General features: G+C 38.1%; 1 protein-coding gene across 7 annotated transcripts in view; it reads left to right on the top strand.

Moving 5' to 3' along the window:
• The window catches only part of LOC148329655 (CUB and sushi domain-containing protein 3-like), a 493,599-nt gene that overhangs the window by 211,629 nt on the left and 257,432 nt on the right, over positions 1–24,538 (top strand). For all 7 annotated transcript variants that reach the window (XR_015845569.1, XM_088306210.1, XM_088306213.1 and 4 more), the window contains 4 exons: positions 7,975–8,099; positions 8,227–8,323; positions 9,579–9,683; positions 21,856–21,974. Coding sequence is in view for 6 of the 7 variants with exons in the window: in XM_088306210.1 (XP_088162336.1) it covers positions 7,975–8,099; positions 8,227–8,323; positions 9,579–9,683; positions 21,856–21,974 (446 nt within the window). In the remaining variant the exon portion in view is untranslated. The remainder of the gene's footprint in view (positions 1–7,974; positions 8,100–8,226; positions 8,324–9,578; positions 9,684–21,855; positions 21,975–24,538) is intronic.

Here is a 24,538-nt window from a genome sequence, read left to right on the forward strand (position 1 = left end):
TAAATAAAATGTGAGGTCATTATTTTGAACCTCAAGTTATTTTATTTTTATGTTGCTATCTTGTAATGTAATTAGAAGTTATAAATGCATGGTAATTAGGAGAGATGAGCACTTTACCCTATTTTGCGTCCATCCCGACCTGTGCATGCTCATTCATAAAATAGTCCTGCATCCACGTCCATCCTCATCCTTTTAAAGCAATTCTGGCTTTGTATTTCAGCAGTCCGCCCCCCAAGAAAATAAGAATAAATAAATAAAGCGTCCATGCATGACGAGAGGCTAACGGCAGCGGTTTCATATTTCATAAACATTACTTAAAGCTCATTAGCTGGCTAATTTCCTATTCTCATCCACTTACTTTAATTTCTGGACTAAAAAACACACTTGATTAAAACCCACAATTTCAAAATCTTGCAATAGAAACAGATTTGTACATACATTAGCCTCTTCAGACGAATATTATTAGATGGGAAATTATCATTATTATAAACACCGGTAGACACTTTTTCCCCTCAAACTATGCGGAACAGTTATGCAAATTCCCAGATGAGCACTGACCGGGGGTTGCACTGTAGAGATCGCTGTATCTGTTGCACTTCACCCCGAAGCTCAAATTAAACACAATTTATTATTATTTTGGTTCTAATTTGTTTCTTCACACAGTTGTGCGAATCCCTTCCGTGTTTTTGGCCACTTCTAGTTGCTCTCTCTCTCTCACACTCTCTCTGCCATCTCTGGTAATTAGTAGTGGTGAATGTGGCAAATACTCACTATATCCTCATACCTACAAGTACATACAACATGAGTCATTTGCAAAACATGAAATGACAAGAAATCATTTTGATGATCAACCTATGTCACATGTTTACTAAACTTTTGAATAGGATCATGATTTAATCCAGGGTTGCTGGAAAAGCATGGTTAACTCCACCAGAACCAACATGGGTGCCCCATGATTGTTTGGCATGACATATTCAAATTATGATTTACGTGCTATGTCAGGAGCCACCGTTACCAAAATAAGACGCATTCAGCAGCGCATACATTCCATCTGACAATGACAATGAGTGGACATGTGGATGAAAAGTCTGGCATTGTGCCAGCCAGGAAAATGTTCCTGTCTCTGAGTGCAAGAGACCTTGAGTCATGGATTGTCGGAATTGACAGCCAAAGGAAGCACTGCAATATGCAGATCAATTTTTAAACACAATTATGTTTCGCTCAAGATCAAATTTGGCTTCAATTCACCACATTTGGGCAAATAATAAAAGAGGAATAATATTAGATGATAATTTAAGAATAATATATCACATCCCTCTTAATGAGTGAAGATGGCATCAGCATTGCTGTACAGTGTCTGTGCTTCTTGACAATATTGAGTGTGTATTTAAATAAAAGCGTTGTGAAATGTTGTGGTTGTCCACAGAAGAAACGTTTATTTGGTCTTTATCAATATGCCCATGACAAGAGCTATTGCACATGCTGGCTTCTTCACGCATTTCTTTTAAGCCAAACAAGTGAGTGAAGCACAGTTGTCCTAAAGGAACAAAAATGTGACATTTGGGTAAAATGATCCTTTAAAAAAAAAATGTCTACATGAATGCATTTCTGTCATCAAAAAATGTTATTTGAACTGTGATTTCTAAAGAATTTAAATGTAATTGAATGCAATTCATTTTTTAAATTAAAATCTCAAGGTACAACAAATTAGATTACTCTCAAGACCGGCACACTCAGTATGTGGCTGAATTATATGTAACTGCTCAATCACAAACAAATTACTATTGACCCTCGCTGCTATAGAGCCCTGATTGAAAATTGCACAAGAAATTTCAAAAGTATTGATTTTTATTCCAGGCTTTATGTGTGTCAAAAGTTTCACGAGTTTTTGCCCAGGTTTAGACACTCAAAAACAGCATCATATTTCTTTGCAAACACCACATTGCCATGTCACCATGTGACAAAACAGTGCAGTGCCATCAGTGTCTGATTTATTGAATTAATATGTAGTGGTATCTGTGAAGCTATTTGGAAATAAAAATACATTACATTGAAAATAAAGATTTATAAACAAAACAAATGTGCACATAAAAATAATCAACTTAAGTCCTCATTTGGGATCATAGATCACAGATCTGTTCTAAAAAATAATCATTATAGTATTTTTTAATTAAAAAAATAATAATTTCAATTAAGAAGAAGAAACTGCTAGAAAAAAAACATGATCTTAAAAAAATAATTTAATAAATAAAAAGAAGACTGACAACATTTCCATGTGTCAACACTGAATATTGCATTGTTGCACTGAGCTAAGTGGTTTTCTATTTAACACTTGGGCTTGTGTTTCAAGGAGTATCTTTGTCATTCTTGGTAGCAGGGGGACCAGCTGTCGTGCTCAAGATCTTATTTGATGCTTTGTGTACTCTTACTTGCCTTTCTGTGTCACTAAAAGAGATTGGTTATGTCACCGATATTAAATGATACATTAGCAAAAATAACAAATTGTATAGAAAAGACTATAAAAAAATCACAAATTTAATTCAACATTTACACAAAAGTGAATATAAAATAAAACATCGGTAGTGCACACTGTTGACAAACATAATTGATATGTTGATTCGAATATCTAATTAAAAGTCACTGTGAAGACACATCAGACATCAGAAGGTGCAACAATGTCTCATAATCTGAAGTCCAAATGCTTGTCTACCTGCGGTAACTCTGAATTATGATCTTGTCGCAAATTGAGATGGGTGGGGAGCTCTCATATTTTTATGAGCCTCATGATTTCTAATCTTGCTCTCCAAATTATCTGAAGTGACAGCTCAGGGAACTCATAGGAGCTGTTAAAAAAAGTGTTTCCTGTTGTGAGTTTGGTCTTATGTTAGATCTTTTAAAAAAGCTCTTGAAACCTACGGCTAACCTTTTCCTAAATGGAACCCAAGGGGCAATATAAATATGTATAGAGTACCTATTCCCTTAAATGTATTTAGCCCGCAGGTACAGAGGGTAATGCACAGGAATGCATAACATACTTAAGAGGTCATGTAAGATTCATAGAGCCAGAGTTCTAGAAAAAAATACTTAAAATACTACACCGACATCAAGAGCTATAAATTGTTCACGTCATTATTTCAGTTAGAGGTAATGGCTGAGAAAGACTCAAGGTCTCATCCACTACGCTAAACTAATACTGTATCTACTCGTGATTAGGCTAATTTAAATGTAAAAAACCAGCAAGCAATTATAATATAGTTTATTGTATGAATGGAAATCAAAGTGTTTTATTAGCATCTGACCTGCAGTCAAGTTTGTCAATGTCTAAATAACACAGCTTCAGAAAACAGAAGATTTAATATATTTAAGATTAAAAAGTTGTAGAACCTAATTTGAAACAATTTCTATTTGATCTGCCATTAATCAAGATGTACAAAAGCCCACAGCTGGAGATGAAATTTCCATGGCATGATGACAGGGAAATTTGATTGTGAGGTATAGTACATTATGGTTGTATTTTCTTTAATGCAAAATTGGAGCAAAAAGGAACTGTTATCTCTCACCAGCATACTTCCTCACTCATTGAAGAGCTTGAAATACTTCACATCGTCGCACCAGCTAGTTAGCAACAAGCTTCACCTGGCCAGCTAGCGCAGCCAAATGTGATTCAGAGTTGCTGCTAAATCAGTAATCATCATCTCCATGATTGCAAATAATATACACTTTTGACTAAGGATGTGGCAATATTCATAGGTTGACATTTTACCCAATTATGCCGGTCCGTCCGCAACCTGCGCACCGTTCTCACATCGTCCTTAGTCATAAAAAATAATCGTCAGCCGTAGCCATCAGTTTTCGTCCTTTTAAAGTGCTTTGTGTAAATCCCAAACGGTGACTAAGGCGACTCTCGTCTTTCTCTCCAAAAGCAATAACATCATTGGCGTAAATATTAACGGTGCAACCGGTGCGATGCACCAGGCCCCAGATGGCATTAGGTGCCCTGGTGAAAGGAAAAAAAAAACAGCTGTCTAGAATTCCCACAGACATTTTGTAAATAGAGCAATGGGCATGTCACACATGTTGAGTGGCTTGTATGGGAGGAAGAAATTATTTTTCCAATCACCAGTTAGTCATGATGAGTCGAGACTTTTTAATCAAAAGCCAGGCAAAAGCTAGTGTCCTGCCAGAGTTGAGCGTTAGCGTGCCAGCTAGGTCCAGCAATGAAGCAGCATTGTACTTCCGCTTCTCCGGGCAGTCAAAAGGAAATTTCCGTGCCACCACTGCCTCTGAGGACTAATTCGGCATATTTGGCTGTGCCCACCTGTGCACCTGTTGCAGCCAGGAATTATTCTGTCCATACATCAAGGACTCCACGATTTTACTGTTCCTCCTGATGCCAGTGCAAAAAGCTAAAGTTAATAATAGCAACCAGCTCATGCATTGTAGGCCCATACCGGACCAGGAAAAGAACTCGTAAATGACTTAGGTAGTTGGACACGAGTCCCATAAGATGAGCTTCTAATGTGTAAGTATGACTGCTTTTTGTTATTAAGTGAAGTTGATGGGATTTAAATTTAAAGTAAAATGCTTTTAACTTATTGTTGTTTTTTTTCCCATGATGAGCGATTTCAAATATTTGAACAGATTTAAAGGTTGTAAAACTGAAGATGCATGCATGCACGTGTGAGCTCTCATATAATTCTCGGCGTTTTTCAACTCGAGTGGCTATTTGTAATCGCAAGCAGAGGAATATCTCTTTGACCTCAATCCCCTCTCTATCAGGATCTGTGTTTGTGGACTTTTGCATTGTTATCAGCATATTAGTTTGGTTTCATGTTGTCATGTTTGACTATTGTCTCTTATTCATGTGTTGCCTCCGCCTTTTCTTGACAGACCTGTTCCACATATGTTCCTGTCAGCTCTCGACAGCCACTCTTGTCTTGTGCAGGATTACCTCTTTGTCTCGTCAATTTGTTTGTACACAGTTAAAAAAAAAATCTAAATTGCCCAATGAAAAAGTGTTTGTTTTCTAATTTGACAGGGTTTTATTTTTTCCTCTCCATTTGCTAGAATATTAAAAATGTAATACTGGCGGTTGGGATAGTGTCCCGTTTTACTTCAGTTGCATACTAGCAAAAATTAAAACCATTTTCCAAACTTATGCGAAAAATAAATCACCATTTTATTGAACATTTTTAAGGTAGAAATTTTGACTAGTTAACATTCATCAATTCATCAATCAAAATGTATTTATAATTGTGCAAATATTTACTATTTTAACTTTTTGCATTTTTGTAAGGATTAAAAAATGTAAATAATTGTCCTAACACACTAAAACACAGTTAAACTTTTTCAATATGAGAATCAGCAGCAAGCACACATCTTTTTAAAGTGCAAAATAAAAATAAAGTCTAAAACTTAGCACAATCTATTTTTTTAATATGCAGTTAACTTAATCAACGTAACTTTATAACAGACTTAAGGAGACAACTGAAAGTGCAAAAAGTGAAATGTAAACTTAGAACAAGCCTCAGAAAGCACTGAGGACATGGCATATGAATTTAATGCTTTGTGTTAATCACATTCGACTTGTGAAAATGGACATATTAAAACTACATTTATAAATTAGTGAACTGCAAAAAATAAAGGGGAAATCTTATGGTACTGTAGACTGGAATGACTTATTTTTGGCTATAGATTGATTGGTCTTTTTGCAGGCTCTCCTTGGAGCTGCAAGAAAAATAAACAATTTAGACCCAAATCATGATGCCGCGACCTTGTACAGGATAAGCAGTGTGGATAATGACACATGATGTCATAATAATGAAAGATAGTAATTGCATCAGGAACATTTTCTTCATGTTTTAGAAAAATCTTAAAAACTACAACTGTTTATGGAGCAACATTTATTTGGTGATGTGCTGATTTATCAGACCAAAAGTAATAAAACTTTAAACTTCTCCATGTGGGCTTTTAGCCTCTTACTAATAAAAACACTGCATGTGTAAAATGGCGACAAATACGCTTTGCTCAAACTGCCACGATGAATGTAAAAATAGATGGAGCTAACCATTTAGTGTTAGGGATATTTTCTCAAGTAGCATTTCGCATCAAGCAAGTAACCAAACTTAATAATACGCACCTCTTTTATTTCTTTACATTTTCCACTTTGTTTTCTCAATATCAGCCACTTCTTCAATTTGATGGTGGTACTTGCCGTGCAGGGCCTTGTCTGTCCATGCCTGTACATCTGGCTCCTTCTCCTGACTGGGCTTCTGTTGCCTGAGGCATTCACTGAGAACGTTGTCTCTGGAGGCCATCATCTTGATATATTCTTGGATTCATGTTGTTTCTTCATGAATAGTGCATATATCTATCTATCTCTCTCTCTCTCTATCTCTCTCTCTATATATATATATATATATATATATATATAAATATATATGTATACACATGAACGTATATTTCAGTCTCAGTTAATATACAAAAGTCAGCAAAGTTTTCACTGACAAAAGTAACTTTATTCTATCATCAGGTTCATGATTATGTAATGACCAATACGCATAATTCTGAATTTGGTCAATACTCCAATTAGGATTTCTATGAGCGACAGCACTGGGTATTATATTTAGCATAAACATACTAAATATTAGGTGTGGGTCATGGATAATTAATTCAATGTGGTAGCCATGAAGTAAGTTGATCAATATAATCATGGACAACTCCATCCATTTTTTTTTACTGTATGTTGGGTGTATAGCAATGTAATGATGTAAAAACAAGTTCCGTCAGAGGCTAAGGAAATAAATAGGAATCGACATTACGCCCTATGTGTATTAGTGGGGATGTAACCAAAGGAAAAAAAATCTCAGCTCAACTTTATTTATTTAGAAGTTCAAAACAACCATTGAGGCATTCATAGTGCTGTTCATTGAGTGAAATTAACATAATTGAAAACTGTAAACACCACAGACACTAAAACAATGCAGTCTAATACGAGTCAAAAGTCATATATATATATATATATATATATATATATATATATATATATATATATATATATATATATATATATATATATATGATCCCCTTAGAGGCTCCACTTTGTGTTCAGTGCCTCCAGGAGTATACATACTATACATTCTATTCTAATCATGGCATAAAATAATAACATTATTAAAGGTATTTTGTGCAAATGTGATATTTCAGTCAGGAGTGTGGTAGCCCTTCACATTAATCAGTAGCTAAAAGTAGCTGTCAATGAAGAGGGTGACCTTTAACCAAAATGTTTAATGCAGTAACCATCTTAAGATGTTAATAACATGCGGTAATGTGTACGTTTTGTTGCCCTTGTTGATGGGTGTATGGTTGATTTGGTTTGTTTGTTGGAGCTGGCCATCACAATCCTTGGTGCAGAATAGTGGAGCTAAAACTGAACTGGCCAGTCTCAAAGAATGTGGACTGTCCCAAAAAATAAATTCAATAAATAAGCAGTTTTCCGACTTTTTCACATGTATGGATTTGGAATTTTCACAAACAATATCAGAATGAACTGGCCAATAGAACATTCAAAAGGCTTGATAAATATTGTACTAGTTGCAGTAGGATACACCGGGCTGGGATGATAAATAGCATTCTCAGTTAAGAGATATGATTCATGCTTCCAGCAGCGTATAAGATTTCACTTTAAAGCTGAACTGTTTATGCATGCTGCAGCACACAATTTTGTGACACCAAATAAACCTTGCTTTGCTTTAAATCATGTGGGCAAGGGTGTAAAGTTCTGCTCAAAAACTGTCCAAAATAAAAGACAGACTTCCACAGCAACATCTCGTTTATTGTTCTCTCAGGCTTAATTATCTGGCATTTAGTGAAGTGGTTTTACAGATGATCATGAATCATTTGATACCAGTGTTGGTTTAAATTCTGCATTTAAAAGCACCCCTCCTTCTCACAATTATGTCTCGCTATTTCCAGTTCCATGTGGAGGGGTGCTGACGGGCAGCAGAGGCACTATTCTCTCTCCAGGATACCCAGATCCATATGCCAACTATCTGAACTGTGCCTGGAAAATAACTGTTCCAGAGGGAGCTGGCATCCAAGTAAGATACCCTTGCTACTTTGATATTCATGATTTAATTAGTGAGACTTTGTGAATTGGTTTAAGAAGCTGGGCCTTCTGTCTCTTATGAAGTATTGGTAAATCTATACCTTTTGCATCTCTTCTAGATTCAAGTTGTGACCTTTGCAACAGAGCACAACTGGGATTCTCTGGATTTTTTTGATGGAGTTGATGGCAGTTCTCCAAGGCTTGGTAGCTACTCAGGTAATACAAATTCAAGTGAATGTCATATGGCGTGCAGAATTTCAAGTCAGAGATCACAAGTTCCTGTAAGCAGCACAAATGTGGTGATGTCTTTAGCAGTGTATACAACCATCAATAAATCACAACGTACATCCTCCCCTACAAAATTCCCCCACATCATTAGAGACTCTCATTAAGAAGTCTTTGTCCCCAGTTGGAATTGCAGTATTGCCCGTTCTAATTCACAGTGGTGCTCTCGCCTCAAGTTCTAATAGAAGAAAACAGATCAGTGTGTGAAATCTTGGAATCAGAAGCAAAAGTGAAAAATATTTCTACCATTATATCAGAATTCAATTAATAAAAGGGTAAAGGCTGCAGATCTCATTGCTTTCCTTGTGCACAATTGTAATTGTAATGTCATTGCTCTGTTATCCATTAGTAATTGTGTGCTGATGTGCTTATAAGATAAGATAAGATGTCCTTTATTAGTCCCACAATGGGGAAATTTGAGGTGTTACAGCAGCAAAGATATAGATCACACAGAGTCGGCGGCGTAATGTAGCCGTTAATGTATAACATTAGCAGCAGACATTCAGAAAAAGCATGCAAATATACACAGTATAAACGTATCTAAGTGTAAGGAAACACTCCTAATGTTTGTCCATTATACGGAGGGGGAAACGCTGTAATGATAAAAACTACTGAATGATTGAAAATACTGCAATCATAAAAATATTGCAATGATAAAAGTACTGTAATGGTAAGAGTACTGAAATGATAGAAAAGTACTGCATGATAGAAAATACTGCAATGGTAAAAGTACTGTAATAGTAAAAGTACTGCAACGATAGAAAAATACTGCAATGATGAAAGTACTGCAATGATAAAAGTACTGTAATAGTGAACATCCTGCAGTGGTAGAAATACTACAGTGATAGAAGTATTGTAATAAGAATACTGTAATGGTAAACAAAATACATCATTGGTCAATATTTATTTATTTATTTTTATGATTATCCTTATTAAGAAGACACAGTCTATTTCCAGCATAGTTTATATATTACATATTGGGTTTGTAGGTAAACACCTCTACCACCCAAAAAACACACCTCTTCTTCCTTTCCATGCTGAAAGCTAAAGACTGTGTTAAATCCATTTTCAGCCTTTTTTCTCAGTGTCTGCATGGTTTTGGTGATCTTAAATAGGGAATGTAAAATGGAATCCTGAAGGACAATGTCCACATTGTTGTGAGTTTCCACTATCCTCCCTAATACAGGCACAACGATTCCCCAACTACTGAACAGCACATCAAACAACCTCTACCTGACCTTTCAGACCGACATCAGTGTTTCAGCCGCTGGCTTCCATTTGGAGTTCACAGGTATGAGGAGAAACGGCTCGTCTGCAGCCTATCATGTTATTTGTCACTTGCTTCTTGAGTTGGAAAGGACAACTAAAAATCCAACTACTGGTCCGAGTGGAAATAATGTTGTTGATAGAGTGCAGTATTCCATCTACTTATGTGGGCTTTTTGGTGAAGGAGTCCTGTTAAGGATGTTTCTATCAAAACAAGCCTGAACAAACGAATCAACCAGCCAAGATTGTCTGTCATTTACGCGCGGGGCAGCCCTCGAACTCCGAGGCGAAGCCAGCGTGTTCGACTGCACACATGGTTTTTATTTGCATCAGCATAAGCAATTTGAATATGCAATACAGAATGGGAAACTTGACATTTGACTCCATCACACTCTTCCAGCCTATTCTAATGGTTTCAGATTACAAGACATCTTTTGGTGTATGGTGTATTTTCACAAGACCTGACACATACAAGTTATCTTTCTGGCCATGACGATATTGTTGCTTTAGAGATACCAAGCCTTGTGCTGAACCTCCCTAATTCATAAGTTACGGCCTTAGAAGCGAGTGAGTCTCACTTTATCTGCTAAGGGTCAGCCATTTGAACAGGGGTCATCAACGCCCCAAGGAAGGTGCCTACAGAACAGGGATCTAACGTTGGGGAGTCACATCTGCAATGGAGCCGTACCTGGCACCCATAGGAAAGTTCAATTTGAGGCCAGAAAGATACGAATGCATGTGCAACAAAGGGGGCCTGTAAGATTAGTTATAGTTTGAAACTTGATAAGATGACAAACTAAACAACCAAACTAACAGATGAACATACAAACTTAAATTTCTTTAACAAGTACATAATCTATTTTCTTGTAAACCTTTAAAATGGATGATTGCTAATGTTTTTAGTATGTGCAGCACAATGGTCTAGTGGTTAACACATCTGCTCACAGTCAAAAAGTCCTGGGTTAGAATTTTGACTCAGCAATTATTATATGTTATTTGCATTTTCTCCCTGGGCTTGCGTGGGTCTTTGTCAGGCACTCTGGGTTCCTATTTTACTTTTACATTTTCCCTTAAAAATGTAAGTTTGAGTAATGGAAGACTTTTAAATGGTCTTTTATTTAAATGTGCTCTGCAATTGACAGCAACCATTCCAGGGTATACACTGCTTCTCCACCCCCAACCCCGCAATACTACTGGGATCGCCTCCAGCTCATTAAACACAGCGGGACACATTATTCAAATTGTGGCTCACACTACAAATATACTGTATGTGATGGCAGACATTTGAGTACGTCCTGTGAGAACGTCCAACTTGAGTGACAGGTAAGAGTTGAGAAGGTTGTGTTACCAGCCTATTCAATGATCAAGACCACAGCATCCGAGAACTGATGAAAAATGTCTTTTTTTTTTTTTTTTACCATTTTGAAGTTGGTTTTCATGTACAGGTTTTCCACGGATCATTAAGAAGCATTAAAAGTCATTAAATGGATTTTGACAAAATAAAGTGCTTAAATAGCATTAAAAAGTATTAAATATCAGATATGGGCATTCTGTCCAATTTTTGAAAAAGGACAAATGTGTTTTTTCTTAAGTCCCTCATCGGATCAAATACCCATGGACGCCCATTTCACTGACAGAATCACAACCAGCCTGTATGTGTATAATCCGCCAATACACTACTGCAGGCCGGAAGTGAAATATCATAACGCGTCGCTTATCTCATGCGTGTTCATCGTGTTTGTATGCAAGACGGAGTGACTTCACTTTGCTTCAAGCCGATAAGAGGAGGAGTACTCGTTCTCCGTAAAATAAAAAAAAATAAAAAAATACACATCACCAGTCATTCTGCTGAGTGACGATGGATGTGTTGGCAGTTAAATGTGATCTTGATACTTAAACAGTTGCAAACGTTTAATCCACTCACAAGATACTCCCAGCAGGAAGAAAGCTGGCTGTGTTGTGTGCCTCCAAGACTGGAAGCCCAAGCAGGATTTTTTTGTTTTTGTTTTTGGCAATTAATTTAATACACAAGCCTTTGGCGTTGTTTTTAAATGTATTTCTTTTCATATTCACAGCACACGTTTGCCAACAGAAGAGGTCTAACAGTCATCTGCAAATAGTTATCCTTTTAATGTTTGTCGCACCAAAGTGAAGCGGTATGCATTAAACGTATTGTAATCCAAAATATGTGGACTGTAAAAGTGAAAACTGTACCCTGTATGTTTTCAAAATAAGATTTTTGTTGAATTTTTACTTCATAATAATTACCATTGTCTTTGTAAAGTCTTGCACACAATTAAAACACTTTTTTTAAAATGGAAACTAATATTAAAAGCAAATAAACTTAGTTTTAAGTAAAACTAATAAAAACAAAAAAGCTGCCATGAAAACTAATTAAAACTAACGAAACTTTAAAAAAAACAACTCAAAACAAAATTGGAAAACCAAACTAGAATTAAAATGCACAAACTATAATAACCCTGATTTAGACTTATTGGGCCCATACAACATTATTACAAATATATGTTTTTTTATTGACTTCTGCTTTAAGGAGAGACGGTCCAGGTAGGCGACAAAATAATTAATTAATTTATTTTATAATTTAGGAGGCCTTCACCATCACCTCCCCTAGCATTTAGCCAGCTCTTCTAAGGCCATTATATATGTTTTATATTTGTTCTTCCATTAAATATGATACTTTGTATCTCAAATGCAGTCTCTCGTTGTGTGTGATTCAGTGCAGTGCGCAGAGGCCATTGTTATTTCTATATAAGCTTGAATTTAAGATGCCCTTTAATAGTCCCACAATGGGGAAATTCGAGATTCGAAACCAGGCCTCCTGGGGAGACTGGGTCCTGAACGCGGCGCCTTAGACCACTCGGCCATCCTGGCAGCCAGACCACTCGGCCATCCTGGCAGCTGAGCGTGAATGAATGAATGAATGTGAAATGAATATGACAGCATAATAAATCTTGCCTTGACACCAAGGGGAAACATCAACTACTGTATAGCGGCTGTTTGCATTGTCGAGAAACAATGTTGTAAAGAAGAGAAAAAAAATACTACTGGTACTCTGTTGGAGTGTTTGATCATGTCTGGGCCGCTACTTACTTAAGTATGATTTATTTCATGACAGTGGTGAATATTACAGACCGCCCATTTAAAACCCTATACCTTCACTATCAGCTTTCCAGCTACTGGCCATTCAGCACAAGTACAGTGTGATGTCAGTTGAAGTTATAAGTTACAGTATTCAATGAATTCTTATCATCCATCCTCTCATACTCTCTACCGCTTATTAGGGCTGCACGATTTTGGAAAGAAAAAAAAAACTAATTGCGATTATTCAGACCGATATTGCGATTATGATTCGATTTGTGTTTTGTTTTGTATTAAACACGTTAAAATGCATTAAAATGCTACTGTTTGCGTATTAAGGAGTATTAATGACAAGGACAAGAGCCAGTATGTCAGTTAAGGCTGTAGCACTGTCTTCCGTGATTCGCTGCCGCTCAGTAAGGCATGCGAGATGAACAAAAACAATCGCAGACAGTAAACGTATCTTACAATACATTACACTGTTATCCGTTTCTGCTTAGACTTGCTTTATTTTATACACTCTTTAACTTTTCCTTTACACTTGTTTCTCATTTCCTCGCTCGCCACTGCAGCATATCCGCTGATCTCCTACACTGCAATCTTCTTCACGCATGCACGCGCACATGTAGCGGGGTGCAGAATGACTTGTCCTTATCAATCTGTCACTACACATTTAATTTTTTTTAAGGGTTTTATTTTGGGTTGCTGAAACACAAAATATTAACATTTATAAACAACGTTCGCTCTGTACTGCTGTTTCCAGCTTACGTGTAGCTCTTCTTCGCTCTTGAACGCGAGACTAATAGAAATCCTTTAACCAATATTTGAATCACTACAAAACCTCAATAAACGTACACATGCATTCAATGCAAAAATACTTCACATCTGTATCATATACACAACGCCTCAAACTTACAAATGTATTCAATACATACATACTTCACAGCGTTATACACAACGCTCTCGCTATTTCAACGGCAACCTGTTCGTCTACTTCAATTACAAAGTTACATCTCGAACGAAAAACGTCAGTAAACACTTAATTTCAATATATCACACTTACTATCAATAAACACATTCACACATCAATAGATCTCGATTGTCTTACCTGAAACACAAAATATTAACATTTATAAACAACGTTCGCTCTGTACTGCTGTTTCTAGCTTACGTGTGTCATGGTCCGTTCCGTCATGTCATGTTTTTGTTACGTTTTGCTCAACGGGCGTGGGGGCGTTCCCTTCCAGCGCGTGTCGTGTTGGCTGGTGAGATGCGCCCACCAGCCACGCACCTGTTACTCGTGACTCCTTGATCACCTCGCGGCGGGAGAGACGCGCTCACCAGCCACACACCTGATCCTCATGGACTCATTTAATTAGCCTACTTAAACGCCCGGCGCTGACTGCTCGGCGTCGGTGCATTAACCTTTTGATGTCACGGCTGCTCTTTGTCTCGCGGTCACGCTCAGCGCTCATTAGTCTCTGTCATTGTCGCTTGCTCCAGTCCCTGTTCCCAAGTCATGTTTTTTTCTGTCTAGTCACGTCTTGTTTGTCTTCGTTATTTTGCACTTTGTTACGTTTGTTTCTCCCAGTACCTTGTTTGCCCTACCCTTTCATTAATTAAATTCCCTTCAAGTTACACTCGCCTGGCTTCCCTGCATTTTGGGTCCTCTCCTACCTCCTCCATCCGCGGAGCCTAACAACGTGTAGCTCTTCTTCGCTCTAGAATGCGCGGGTCCCATTTTGCCACACACGCAAGCAGCGAACGCTGTCCTCTAGTGGTCAGAGTTAGTCATTGCAACTAATGTACAATAATTTCCCTCATTCCCCTTTACAAATAAGCAATTACATGAAACTATCACCCTCTTAACATGGCTTGCACTAGTAATCAAAACAAAATATCTGTGAAAACAATACAATTCCAAATACAATAATATTGAATATGAATGTATGCCACACACACCCACTCGTCACACACAAGCTTGTCACAATGCTCGCAAAACTACGATTGTGCGTCAGTTCAGTTTCAGACAAAGAATTTGATCAATATTATATTACCAAAAAAGAAAAGAAAATGAAAAGTACGAGGCGCTCTCCTCTGGCGATTATATTGTATTTGTTGTTTGGGGGCTAAAAAAGGCAGCATATTCACCATTGCTTGTATCAGACATGCACGATCACAATTTTCAATGTTTTCATTAGTGCTGAAAAGATCCTCTGAGAGGGAGCTTGTCACCGGTACGCACAAATACTTAGGAGATAGTTTTCCGATGCCAATTTTTTTCAAAACGTGAATGCTACTGTTAGCGATCTTAGCTTAGCATGTGAATGACCACTAGTTGTTGCCTCCCCTTCTGTTTATTTCAAATCTGTTTGACAGGCTTCATACTCAAATCGGTGGTGCTGTTTTAAACGTTGAAATACGTTGGTCATGTTGCCACTGGAGCTGATGCTTTTTTTTTTTTTTGGTTCATTTTTGTCGAATCTGCCGTCCGTCCAAATAATTGACGTACCGCCCGTCTGTCGCACGGGCATCTCCCGCAGAAGTTACTTCCATTACATCCACTTCGGTACACAGCAATGATAGAAAAAAACAGAGGTGCACGCGTAGTGTGTTATTGTCGGACAGTACTGACTGTTGGCACCGGAGCACAGACTAACACGTGCAACTACACTGATTGGCCAGCGCTATTAAGACCCGAGCATCGACAATTCTGGTTGGTCAATTCATCTGTCACTCAAACACCAAAGGTTGGGGGAGAGAGGAAAAAAATAAAAAACCTCACTGTTTTGCGATTAGATAATCACACTAAGTCAAACCTCGATGTCGATTAGATTTCGATTTATCGTGCAGCCCTACCGCTTATGCTAACAAGGGTCGCAGGTGTGCCGTCCCAGCTGACTTTGAACGAGAGGCGGGTTGCCAGCCAATTACAGGGCACAAATATACAAAACAATTCACACTCACATTCACACCCACAAACAATGTGTTGCACACATTCATGCTCTTATCAGCTTCAGCCTGTGTAAGTGGAGAATCGATCGGCATGGTATTTGTGGAGGTGATCACATAAGCTCACGTTTGATGTCAATAAATCCAAACTATTGTGCAGAATGCTTTTATAGTTTCAGAGGTTGAAGTGGACACGAGTAGTAATGTGCATTTGCATTTAGGCAGGGATCGGTCGCCGTTTTAGACAACATAATTGACAATTCGAGCAATGTTACCTCGCTTGCCTCCCTGATGTGACGTAGGTGCTGAAACAGAAAAACATAACAAGTCAAGCTCCAAAAGGGGGCGTGCCAATTTGTCATAAATCTCATCGCAGAAAACAAACTTAAATCACTGTTGTGTCTTTTAGGGGGGGAATTTTAGTACTGATGTCATTTTTACATGCAAACCTATGATATAAGTGCCAATGTTAAATCAAGTGTTCCTTTAACAACTTCTTGTATTGTTGCACCCATTTATTTTTTCATTTTCATGCTAAACATTCTAATTTTAAAATTCTAATACATGGTTGTCGCTACTGTGCATGTTACTTAGCAGGTTATTTGTACGTTACAAAAGAGTGAGGAGATTTTATGACGTCACCAAATTTACAGAGCTGGACTGTGTTAAGTCGAGAGGGTTATCAATTTGTTCCAACTTTTCCCTCCTATGCCCAGACCTATGTACCTATGTACAGACCTATTGATTAGAACATTCGTTTTGTGAGAGACTCTCGTTACCCCATTCAAGGCTAATTTTTAGTCCACCATATTTAAATTTGTGCTCCCATGCAAGCACAGTGACCCGACAAAATGAGAAACGAGATGAGCTCTTGAGCCTTTGCAGCCAGTTTTCAAGTTGACTCCCGAGGGCAGCGTTTCACTTCCCAGCCAGCTGGCCATGCACAAAACCCTGCATGTTTGATACGGTGAAATTACAATGCATTATTACAAAAATTTTTAAGTCTAAATTCTGCAATATGTATTATATGTATAGAATTCTGTTACATCTCTAATGATTACGACTAGTAGTGGTGGGAATATAAAAACACAATTGCATTGCAAAAAGTTTAATTTATGCATTGCATGCATAACTTGGTAGGATTGCTTGTTCACACCGCAATTTACTCAAAGGCCAGAGCGCACAGCAGTTTGGCTTTATTGTGCAAGTGTACCATCAGTCCTTTCCAAAAGCAACAGATTTTGTGATGGGATTCCTGATTGAATCCTATATGAACAAAATAATTGGCATACTGAGTAAAGGAAAAGCCCATGCTGGTAAAAGACTTTCTGGTGACAGTTATGGAATGATGAGGCAGTTATATGAAATGATGTGAACTGATGTTGGAAAATTTGTGGTGGGGATAAGATGAACAGTCGATCAAAATAATGTATAATTTGTTGACGTTAATTGTGCCTTTTATTTTGAACTTTTGAAAGAAATAAGTAGAAATAATAGGGGGAATCCAAGTTTTTGGCTTTCATTTTTCATTGCAATTGAATGTTAGAATGGTCTGAATCCGTCAAAAAACTAAAGGGAAAAAAAAAAAACAGGTCTTTGAAATTTAGTGAAAAAAATGTAGTAGGGATAAGCCGAACAGTTTAAATTGTCAAAATGTAGAAATTCGAGAGAAAACATGAACAAGTTTTGTGGCATGCTTGCGATTGCAGTAACTTGCAGAAAATTAATGTATTTCCTGGATCACTGCTGCCAGTAAAATCCTGTAAGTTCTACAGTACAGCAAGTATTCAATTTACGCAGTAGTTCTGTTCCTAGACTGGCAATGTCACCCACATTTCTGTGAAAGTCGGCATTAACCCTTTCACCCTCTAAATCTAGAAATAAATATCCTCATATAGGTCTTATACTTAATATTAATAAAATAATATTAATAAAAATAAAAACAAAATACTATACTTACCAAAACTGCTGAGAAGTTTCTGAAAGCGTTCACATTATATTATAAATGCAACCTTGGTCAGTCTGGTGTGTGAAAATATTGCGTTCCCAACAACGTCACTCAAGTCGTAGTGTTTACAGAAGTAAATGTGTTCCAGCTTTTTGGGGCATTACTACTGTCGGCAGGTCTACTTGTCTAAACAAGTTGGAAAAGCCTGACTTTTTACTCCCTAATCGGCTGATGAAGTCAGCACCAGTCTTGTTTTTGGCAGGCATTTTTACATTTAGTCTTAGACTTAGTCAAACGAAAGCGTGTCAGTGTATGTGAGCCGAGACAAATGACAGCACACGTGTTTGTGTTTTGTTGTGCCAGTGTGTGCGAGGGTGCGTGCGTGGTGTGCATGTGCCTGTTGTGCAGTCCTGGTGGTGCAGATTTAGGGCTGTGACGATAATTCAATATCGATATGTATCACGATAGTTAGGTGTTTGATATCAATAGAAAATGGTCTCGGTAAATTATCGATCCCAAAAAAAAAACAACGGAGCAGATTCGACCTATCGCTGTCCAACTTGTCACAAACTACCTCCCATTTAGGAAATACAACCTGAGGCTCACGCACGCGCTGCTGAGCTAGCGTGACTCAAAAAAAAAAGTGGCGTAAGGTCGACTTACTTGACGAAATGGCCCTCAGTTCCATCACGAGGGAGCTCCGGAGGAGAGAGCCAGGCTTTTTTAATAGTTAAGCCGATGACAAGCACGCTCCCCGGACACGTTAAATGTTACAATTTAAAATAAAACAAATCGGAATTCAGCCCTTTTCCCTTTTTTATTTTCAATAGTAGTAAAAAAATTAAATTAAAAAAAAATTAAAATAATTCGATATATATTAATATCGACCGATACGACATACTTGCGTCACGATGTAGTTTTCAGCCATCTCGCTCAGCCCAATAGAGAGTACATGTAATTTTGAGTGTCTGACGAACCACACGCTAACAATTTTGTCTCGTCAACGAAAATTAATGTTTGTCACGTCATGTTGTCGTCATCAAATAATGTCTTTTAGCACGTCATGAAAAAAACGGGCGATAACGTAATATTTTCGTCACCGTCAAAAACAACACTCGTCAGCACTTTCATTGCGCATGTGATAAAGAGATCGTTCAAAATCGACAATGACAAAGGCAAGTGACATTGGCTTGGCTGCAGTTTGAGGTATTGCTGAACTTGGAATAGAGCTAAAGTTACACTCAGCCCACACAAATCCTTAGCGTCCTATTTTCAATTTTTTGTTGTTGAACTATTTCCTTGGCTGTTTTATTGATTCTTTTTCTTAACATTTTGAAATATAAAAAATTACAAACTCTTTGCCCTCAGTCAGGAATGGCACCCAAGCTGGTTTTACGCACAAGGGTCGCGGGCATGCTGGAGCCTATCCGAGCTGTTTTCGGGCAGTAGGCGGTGTAGACCCTGGACTTGTTGCCAGCCAACCGCAGGGCACACAAAGACGAACAACCACTCGTGCTCACAATTACACCTAGGGCCAATTTAGAGTGTTCGATTAACCTAACATGCATGTTTTTGGAATGTTGGAGCACCCGCAGAAAACCCACATAGGCACGGGGAGAGCATGCAAATTGCACACAGGAAGGCCCTAGCCAGAACCGAACTGCACCTCTGAACTGTGTGGCAAATAAGAAACAGGAATTTTCTCAAGGGGACTGAAGTTTGCAAGAACAAGTTGCACTCTTTGAAAGGTCAGGCAACAAAGTAGGCGCAGTTACATCCATCCATTATGTGATCCACTTCTCACAAGGGTTGCGGGCCTACTGGAGCCTCTTTCTCCGTGTAGTAGGCGGGGTACACCCTGAACTGGATGCCAGCCAATCGCAGGGCACATAAAGACAAGCACCCATCCATGTTTACAATCATACCTAGGGACAATTTTAGAGTGTTCAATCAACATATCATCCATGATTTTGGAATGTGGGAGGAAACCAGAGTACCTGCATAGAACCCACACAGGCACAGGGAGAACATGCAAACTTCATACAGGAAGGCAGGGGCCCGGGATCCAACCGTGCACCTCTGTACTGTGAGGTATACGTGCTATCCAGTCGGCCACCAAGCCACCCACCCTGAACGCTTGATCCCAAAATTTATGAAGCACTCATGTCAACTTGCGCGGAACTGCTCGGGCTAAAAAGCCATTCAAAGAAGTGGAGTTCGTGTATATATATATATATTAGTGCTGTCAAGTGATCAATTTTAACTAATTAATCACAAAAAAATTCCATGATTAATCACATTTTTCAACTACTATTTTTTTCAAAGCTAATAATATTTACTTGAATAATATCTTGGAATTGATGCAAAATCACAAAATATGAAGTATATTTAAGACTGTTCTAATAGCTTTCTTGGATACTTGAATGCGATGTAAAGGGAGACATCTTTGCAGACAATTATTTTCGAAATATTTCTCAAAACTGCCCACAAGCGCCACACTCCAGCTGTGTTGGTTTGTAAGGCCCAGTGTTAGGATATTTTCCAGGGACCACTGGAAAATAGTAGCGGGACTCTTTAAGCGCAGACACAGAGATATCATTTTAACAAAGGTATTTCTTTTTACAAATGAAAACACAGTAGCACTATATATCGATATCAATAATCAAAAACGCAACACCGACAAAGATCAAACGAAAATCGCTGGTGGAAAAAACTCACACCAGGAAGCTGACGACGGAACAAAAAGCGCTTGCAGAAGGCAAGGAACACAATAAACATAAATCGCTTATCGCAGAAGGGCAAGAAAAACCAATTGGGGCGAATGAGAACCAAAACGAGAAAAACCTTAACTGAAAAAGGAGATACACGAACAGAAAAACCATATGCAGAATGCAATACCGAGACGTCTATAATTCACCACTTGGATCATGAACATGAGCAATGAAGGAGAATATTCCGACGCTGAGTAGTCAGCGTAGGAGGCTTAAATAGTGACTTAATCAGTGGGTTGACGAGAGACAGGTGCGTGGCTGGTGGGCACCCCCACTCAGCTGAGAAAACAAAAACAACATGGCATGACAGAAATGGATCATGACACCCAGTGGTAACTTAAACACAGTGTTTTGTTCTGAGATGTGCTAAAGACAGCTAGTATGGCACAATATTTGCAAAGTATGCAAATTTTTATGTAAATCAAACTGAGTTAATATATTTAACTGAATTAAAATTGTTTGGATTAATCACCCGAGATAATGCTTTTATTTTGACAGCCCTTATATATATATCATATATATATATATAATATATATATATATTTAATATATATATGTATATAATATATATATATATATAATATATATATATATTAATATATATATAATATATATATTAATATATATATATTAGTAATACCTTTCCTACGAGTGAACACAAACTGCAGTTGCCATGTTTACAGTAATCAACTTACCTCTCGTACTTGTTTAGAGCTGACAGGGTGTAGTAGCTTTTTTGGTGCAGACATTCCTTTTATAAACCATGTGTACAATATGCCAAGTATGAAAGTTCTGTTTAAGTGAATAGCATGTATACGCTACAGAAGTGCTTAAATACAGTATATATCCATACATCCATATAAAAATAGTACAACATGTTCAGTTCTATAGTGTCAAGATAAAGTTACGTATATAGCTTTTAGACAGAATAACAATTTTCATTCCTCTGTAAAAATATCAGACTATTTTTGCTTAAACGTGAGTTGAAAAGTATAGCACATTTATGTGAACCAGGGATCACTTTTAATCCAATGAGTAGTGGGCTTCTTCTGCCAAGTAATTATGTAATCACTTTGTTCCATTGGAGCTCAATACTCATGCCAAGTAATCCTTTCGGGGAGTGGTTTGTAATTTCACTCTCATAGCTTTGGACAACAGTTGGAAGATTGGTGCAATTACATCAACTAATTGATTACATTTTTCAACATTATGACCAGGGCAACAATTACACTCAATTATTATGTAATTGAGAGAACTTTTAGGTGAGACACTTTTTAATTACAGATTAAAACATTTAGATTTAAATGAATGTGTCCATAGTTATTGGATTACTAAATTAACTGTTTTGCAAGTGTGATAAGCAGGTGTTGGATCCTCATGCAGAAGAATGATTTTTGTCTACACGTGTGTTGTGACTCTTTCCTAAGCAATAGGTTTGGATTCATGCCCCGAACCGCAGCCCCCCACTAACGGCAACAAAATGGGAGACCGTTACACTGTAGGCGACATGGTTTCCTTCCAATGTGATGAAGGCTTCTCGCTACAGGTAGGTGAAAACATTCTGTGCGAGTATACCAGTCCAATGCAGCTTACGATGATAAGCGAATCATATCCACCTGCCTAGAGTAAAAATTTCAGAAAATAGCAAAAGCACCAGTCTCTCAAGCAACATTACGAAGTACTTTCTTGCACCTGTGAGAGAGGGAGAGGGAGAGAGAGAGAGCTAGAGAGAGAGAGAGAGAGAATTACGTCTGTCACAGGACCATAGCAAACTTTACTTTCCCAGTACTGACATACTCTTGAAATTTTAAGGAATCCCATCCGATGATACATTCCTAGAATTTCTTCTATTGCCTTTATTAATGTGTTAACACATTTCCCGTGCTTTTGAACACTGTGCAGATCGGTGTGCTCAACAATAACACATCAAGGGGAACACAGCACTAAAAGAAAACCAATGGCGTGTCTTTTGTGACATCCTGGTATAACTCAACTTGTTCTCCTTGAACGTTAACGTCATGCAACTCAAAGCCTTTCTTTCACCATTTATTAGTTTTTGTGTCCCAATTTGGCTCTAACTGTGGGCTAGCAGTCTCGGCAAGGTGCAGATCTTCATTACTGGACGAGTCAGTGGACAAATCACTATCTTGGGCAGAAATTCGTCACATTCATTCTCAATCTCAACGGAACCCACGTTGGCTAAACTTGAAATTGCCTCAAAATTAGGATAAACGACAATTTCTAGAAAGTTAGGCTGTAAACATTGCCACAGAGCAAATGTTACTGTTCAAAATTTTACAAATAAAAACTCAGATTAGCTTTTACATTACAATAACAAAGTACTCATAATAAAAAAAAAAACTAAATTGATCCATAACTTATTCAGAGAACATAATGCAATGCACATGACATATTTAAATAACTAATATTTTTTGCTCATATTTATCAACTATTTCTGAATGATTTCACTCACTTTCCAATCCACTCGGCTGCAAGAATTGATGAGCATTTTTTAAAAAAGATTTATAGATTTATTTAGGAATATTTTGATTGTACTGTAGCCAATCATATGCTTCCCCGGCCCTCGTGGAGAATTGTGGCATTATTTGAGCTGCAAACACATACATACAGACATTTATGCTTCGAAGTCAAGGTAGCAGTCTTGTTCCCCTTTAAAAATTGACATTTAATCCACCAGGAGGATGTCTATTTTAGATTTAGACATTAAGTTGGTGTTACTGCTGCCTTCTTTATTGCAATTTTCTCTCAATGAATGAATTGACCATTTATTTTGATCAGTCATTTAAAATACAGATCGCAAAAGCATAGGCTGAAGCTGAGGGTTATTTTCGACTACCGTATTTTAACGCGCCGTATCAAAGGGCGCAGTACCAGTTGAGGGTGCTCTTTCTTTTTTTGATACATAGATAGAACGCACCGTATCATTGGGCGCAAACAGAACCGAGCAACCGAGCAGTCGCGCTGGCTGCTCAGTCGCGCTAGCGTGTTTTTAAAATGGCAGCAGGAGTTCGGTGGTACTTTATTTTAGCTTTTAACAACGTGCTGAAGTTGTCCTCATCCAAAAATGCACCAAGTCCTTGTCTTCTGTATCCAAGATAAACAGCTGGACACGTTCTCCACCAAACACGAGTCATTATCAGTCTGCCTCGCCGTCTCGTTGCCGCGCAGCCCCTCAGATGGGATGCCGACACAATGCCGGTGTGAGCAAGTCACTAATCAACAAACTGTGCGGTCACGGTGTTACATCAAAACTAAAACTATCACCCCAAATCAACTGAATAGCATAAGAGTGTAGGCCCAGCAAAATTCCGCATCCAAGCCTACCATACAATACCTTAGTTTACATGCATGCACACTAAAACAGAAGATAGCATGGCTAGCTGTTTTTAAGGCAACAGGAGCAAAACTGAGTTTGGTTGAATTTTATTGAACTATTTAACAATGTACTCACATTATTATTAATCAGTCATCATCCACAAATCCATCAAAATCGTCTTCTGTATCAGAAATAAACAGCTGGGCAAGTTCTCCCACAAACACGCCAGGTTCCTCGTCATTGTCAGATTCCCCGTGTCGCTGCTGCGTGCGGCTCCTCATGATGCCGGCTTTTGCGAAAGCCCTAACAACAGAGCTAGCAGACACGTTTGCCCATATAGGAGCATTGGGGGCTGCTTTGCACTGGGGGCGTGCCTTTGCGTTGTCATTCACGCCCATCTCCCCTCTCACGTCCGCCTGCTGTCGTTAGCCTTGCCCGCCTTCTCTCTATATAAGCAGTGTGCAGGCAGTCAATGTTCGCAGTCAGCCCAGCGGTGCAAGTGGTGCACTTGGTCCACATAAAAAGGCGGCCTGGCTTTTTTTGGACGAGTTTCAGGACTTTAAGGTGTGCCTTATGGCTGCGAAAATACGGTACTTTTTTTTATATGTTCAACCCAGTCAGACGATTAACATCACGCAGAAATCATAATAGAGCCAGACAAAACTTCAATACAGCAAACTTCTTTCTCATAAATTTCAATATTTTTACTTTTAAACAAACATTTAAACACCAGAATTGCCTTCACAATGATCCATACTTTCACATCACTGACA

Source organism: Idiotropiscis lumnitzeri, chromosome 10, assembly GCF_059441095.1.
Source record: "Idiotropiscis lumnitzeri isolate Australia: NSW breed Sydney's pygmy pipehorse chromosome 10, RoL_Ilum_1.0, whole genome shotgun sequence".
NCBI lineage: Eukaryota > Metazoa > Chordata > Actinopteri > Syngnathiformes > Syngnathidae > Idiotropiscis > Idiotropiscis lumnitzeri.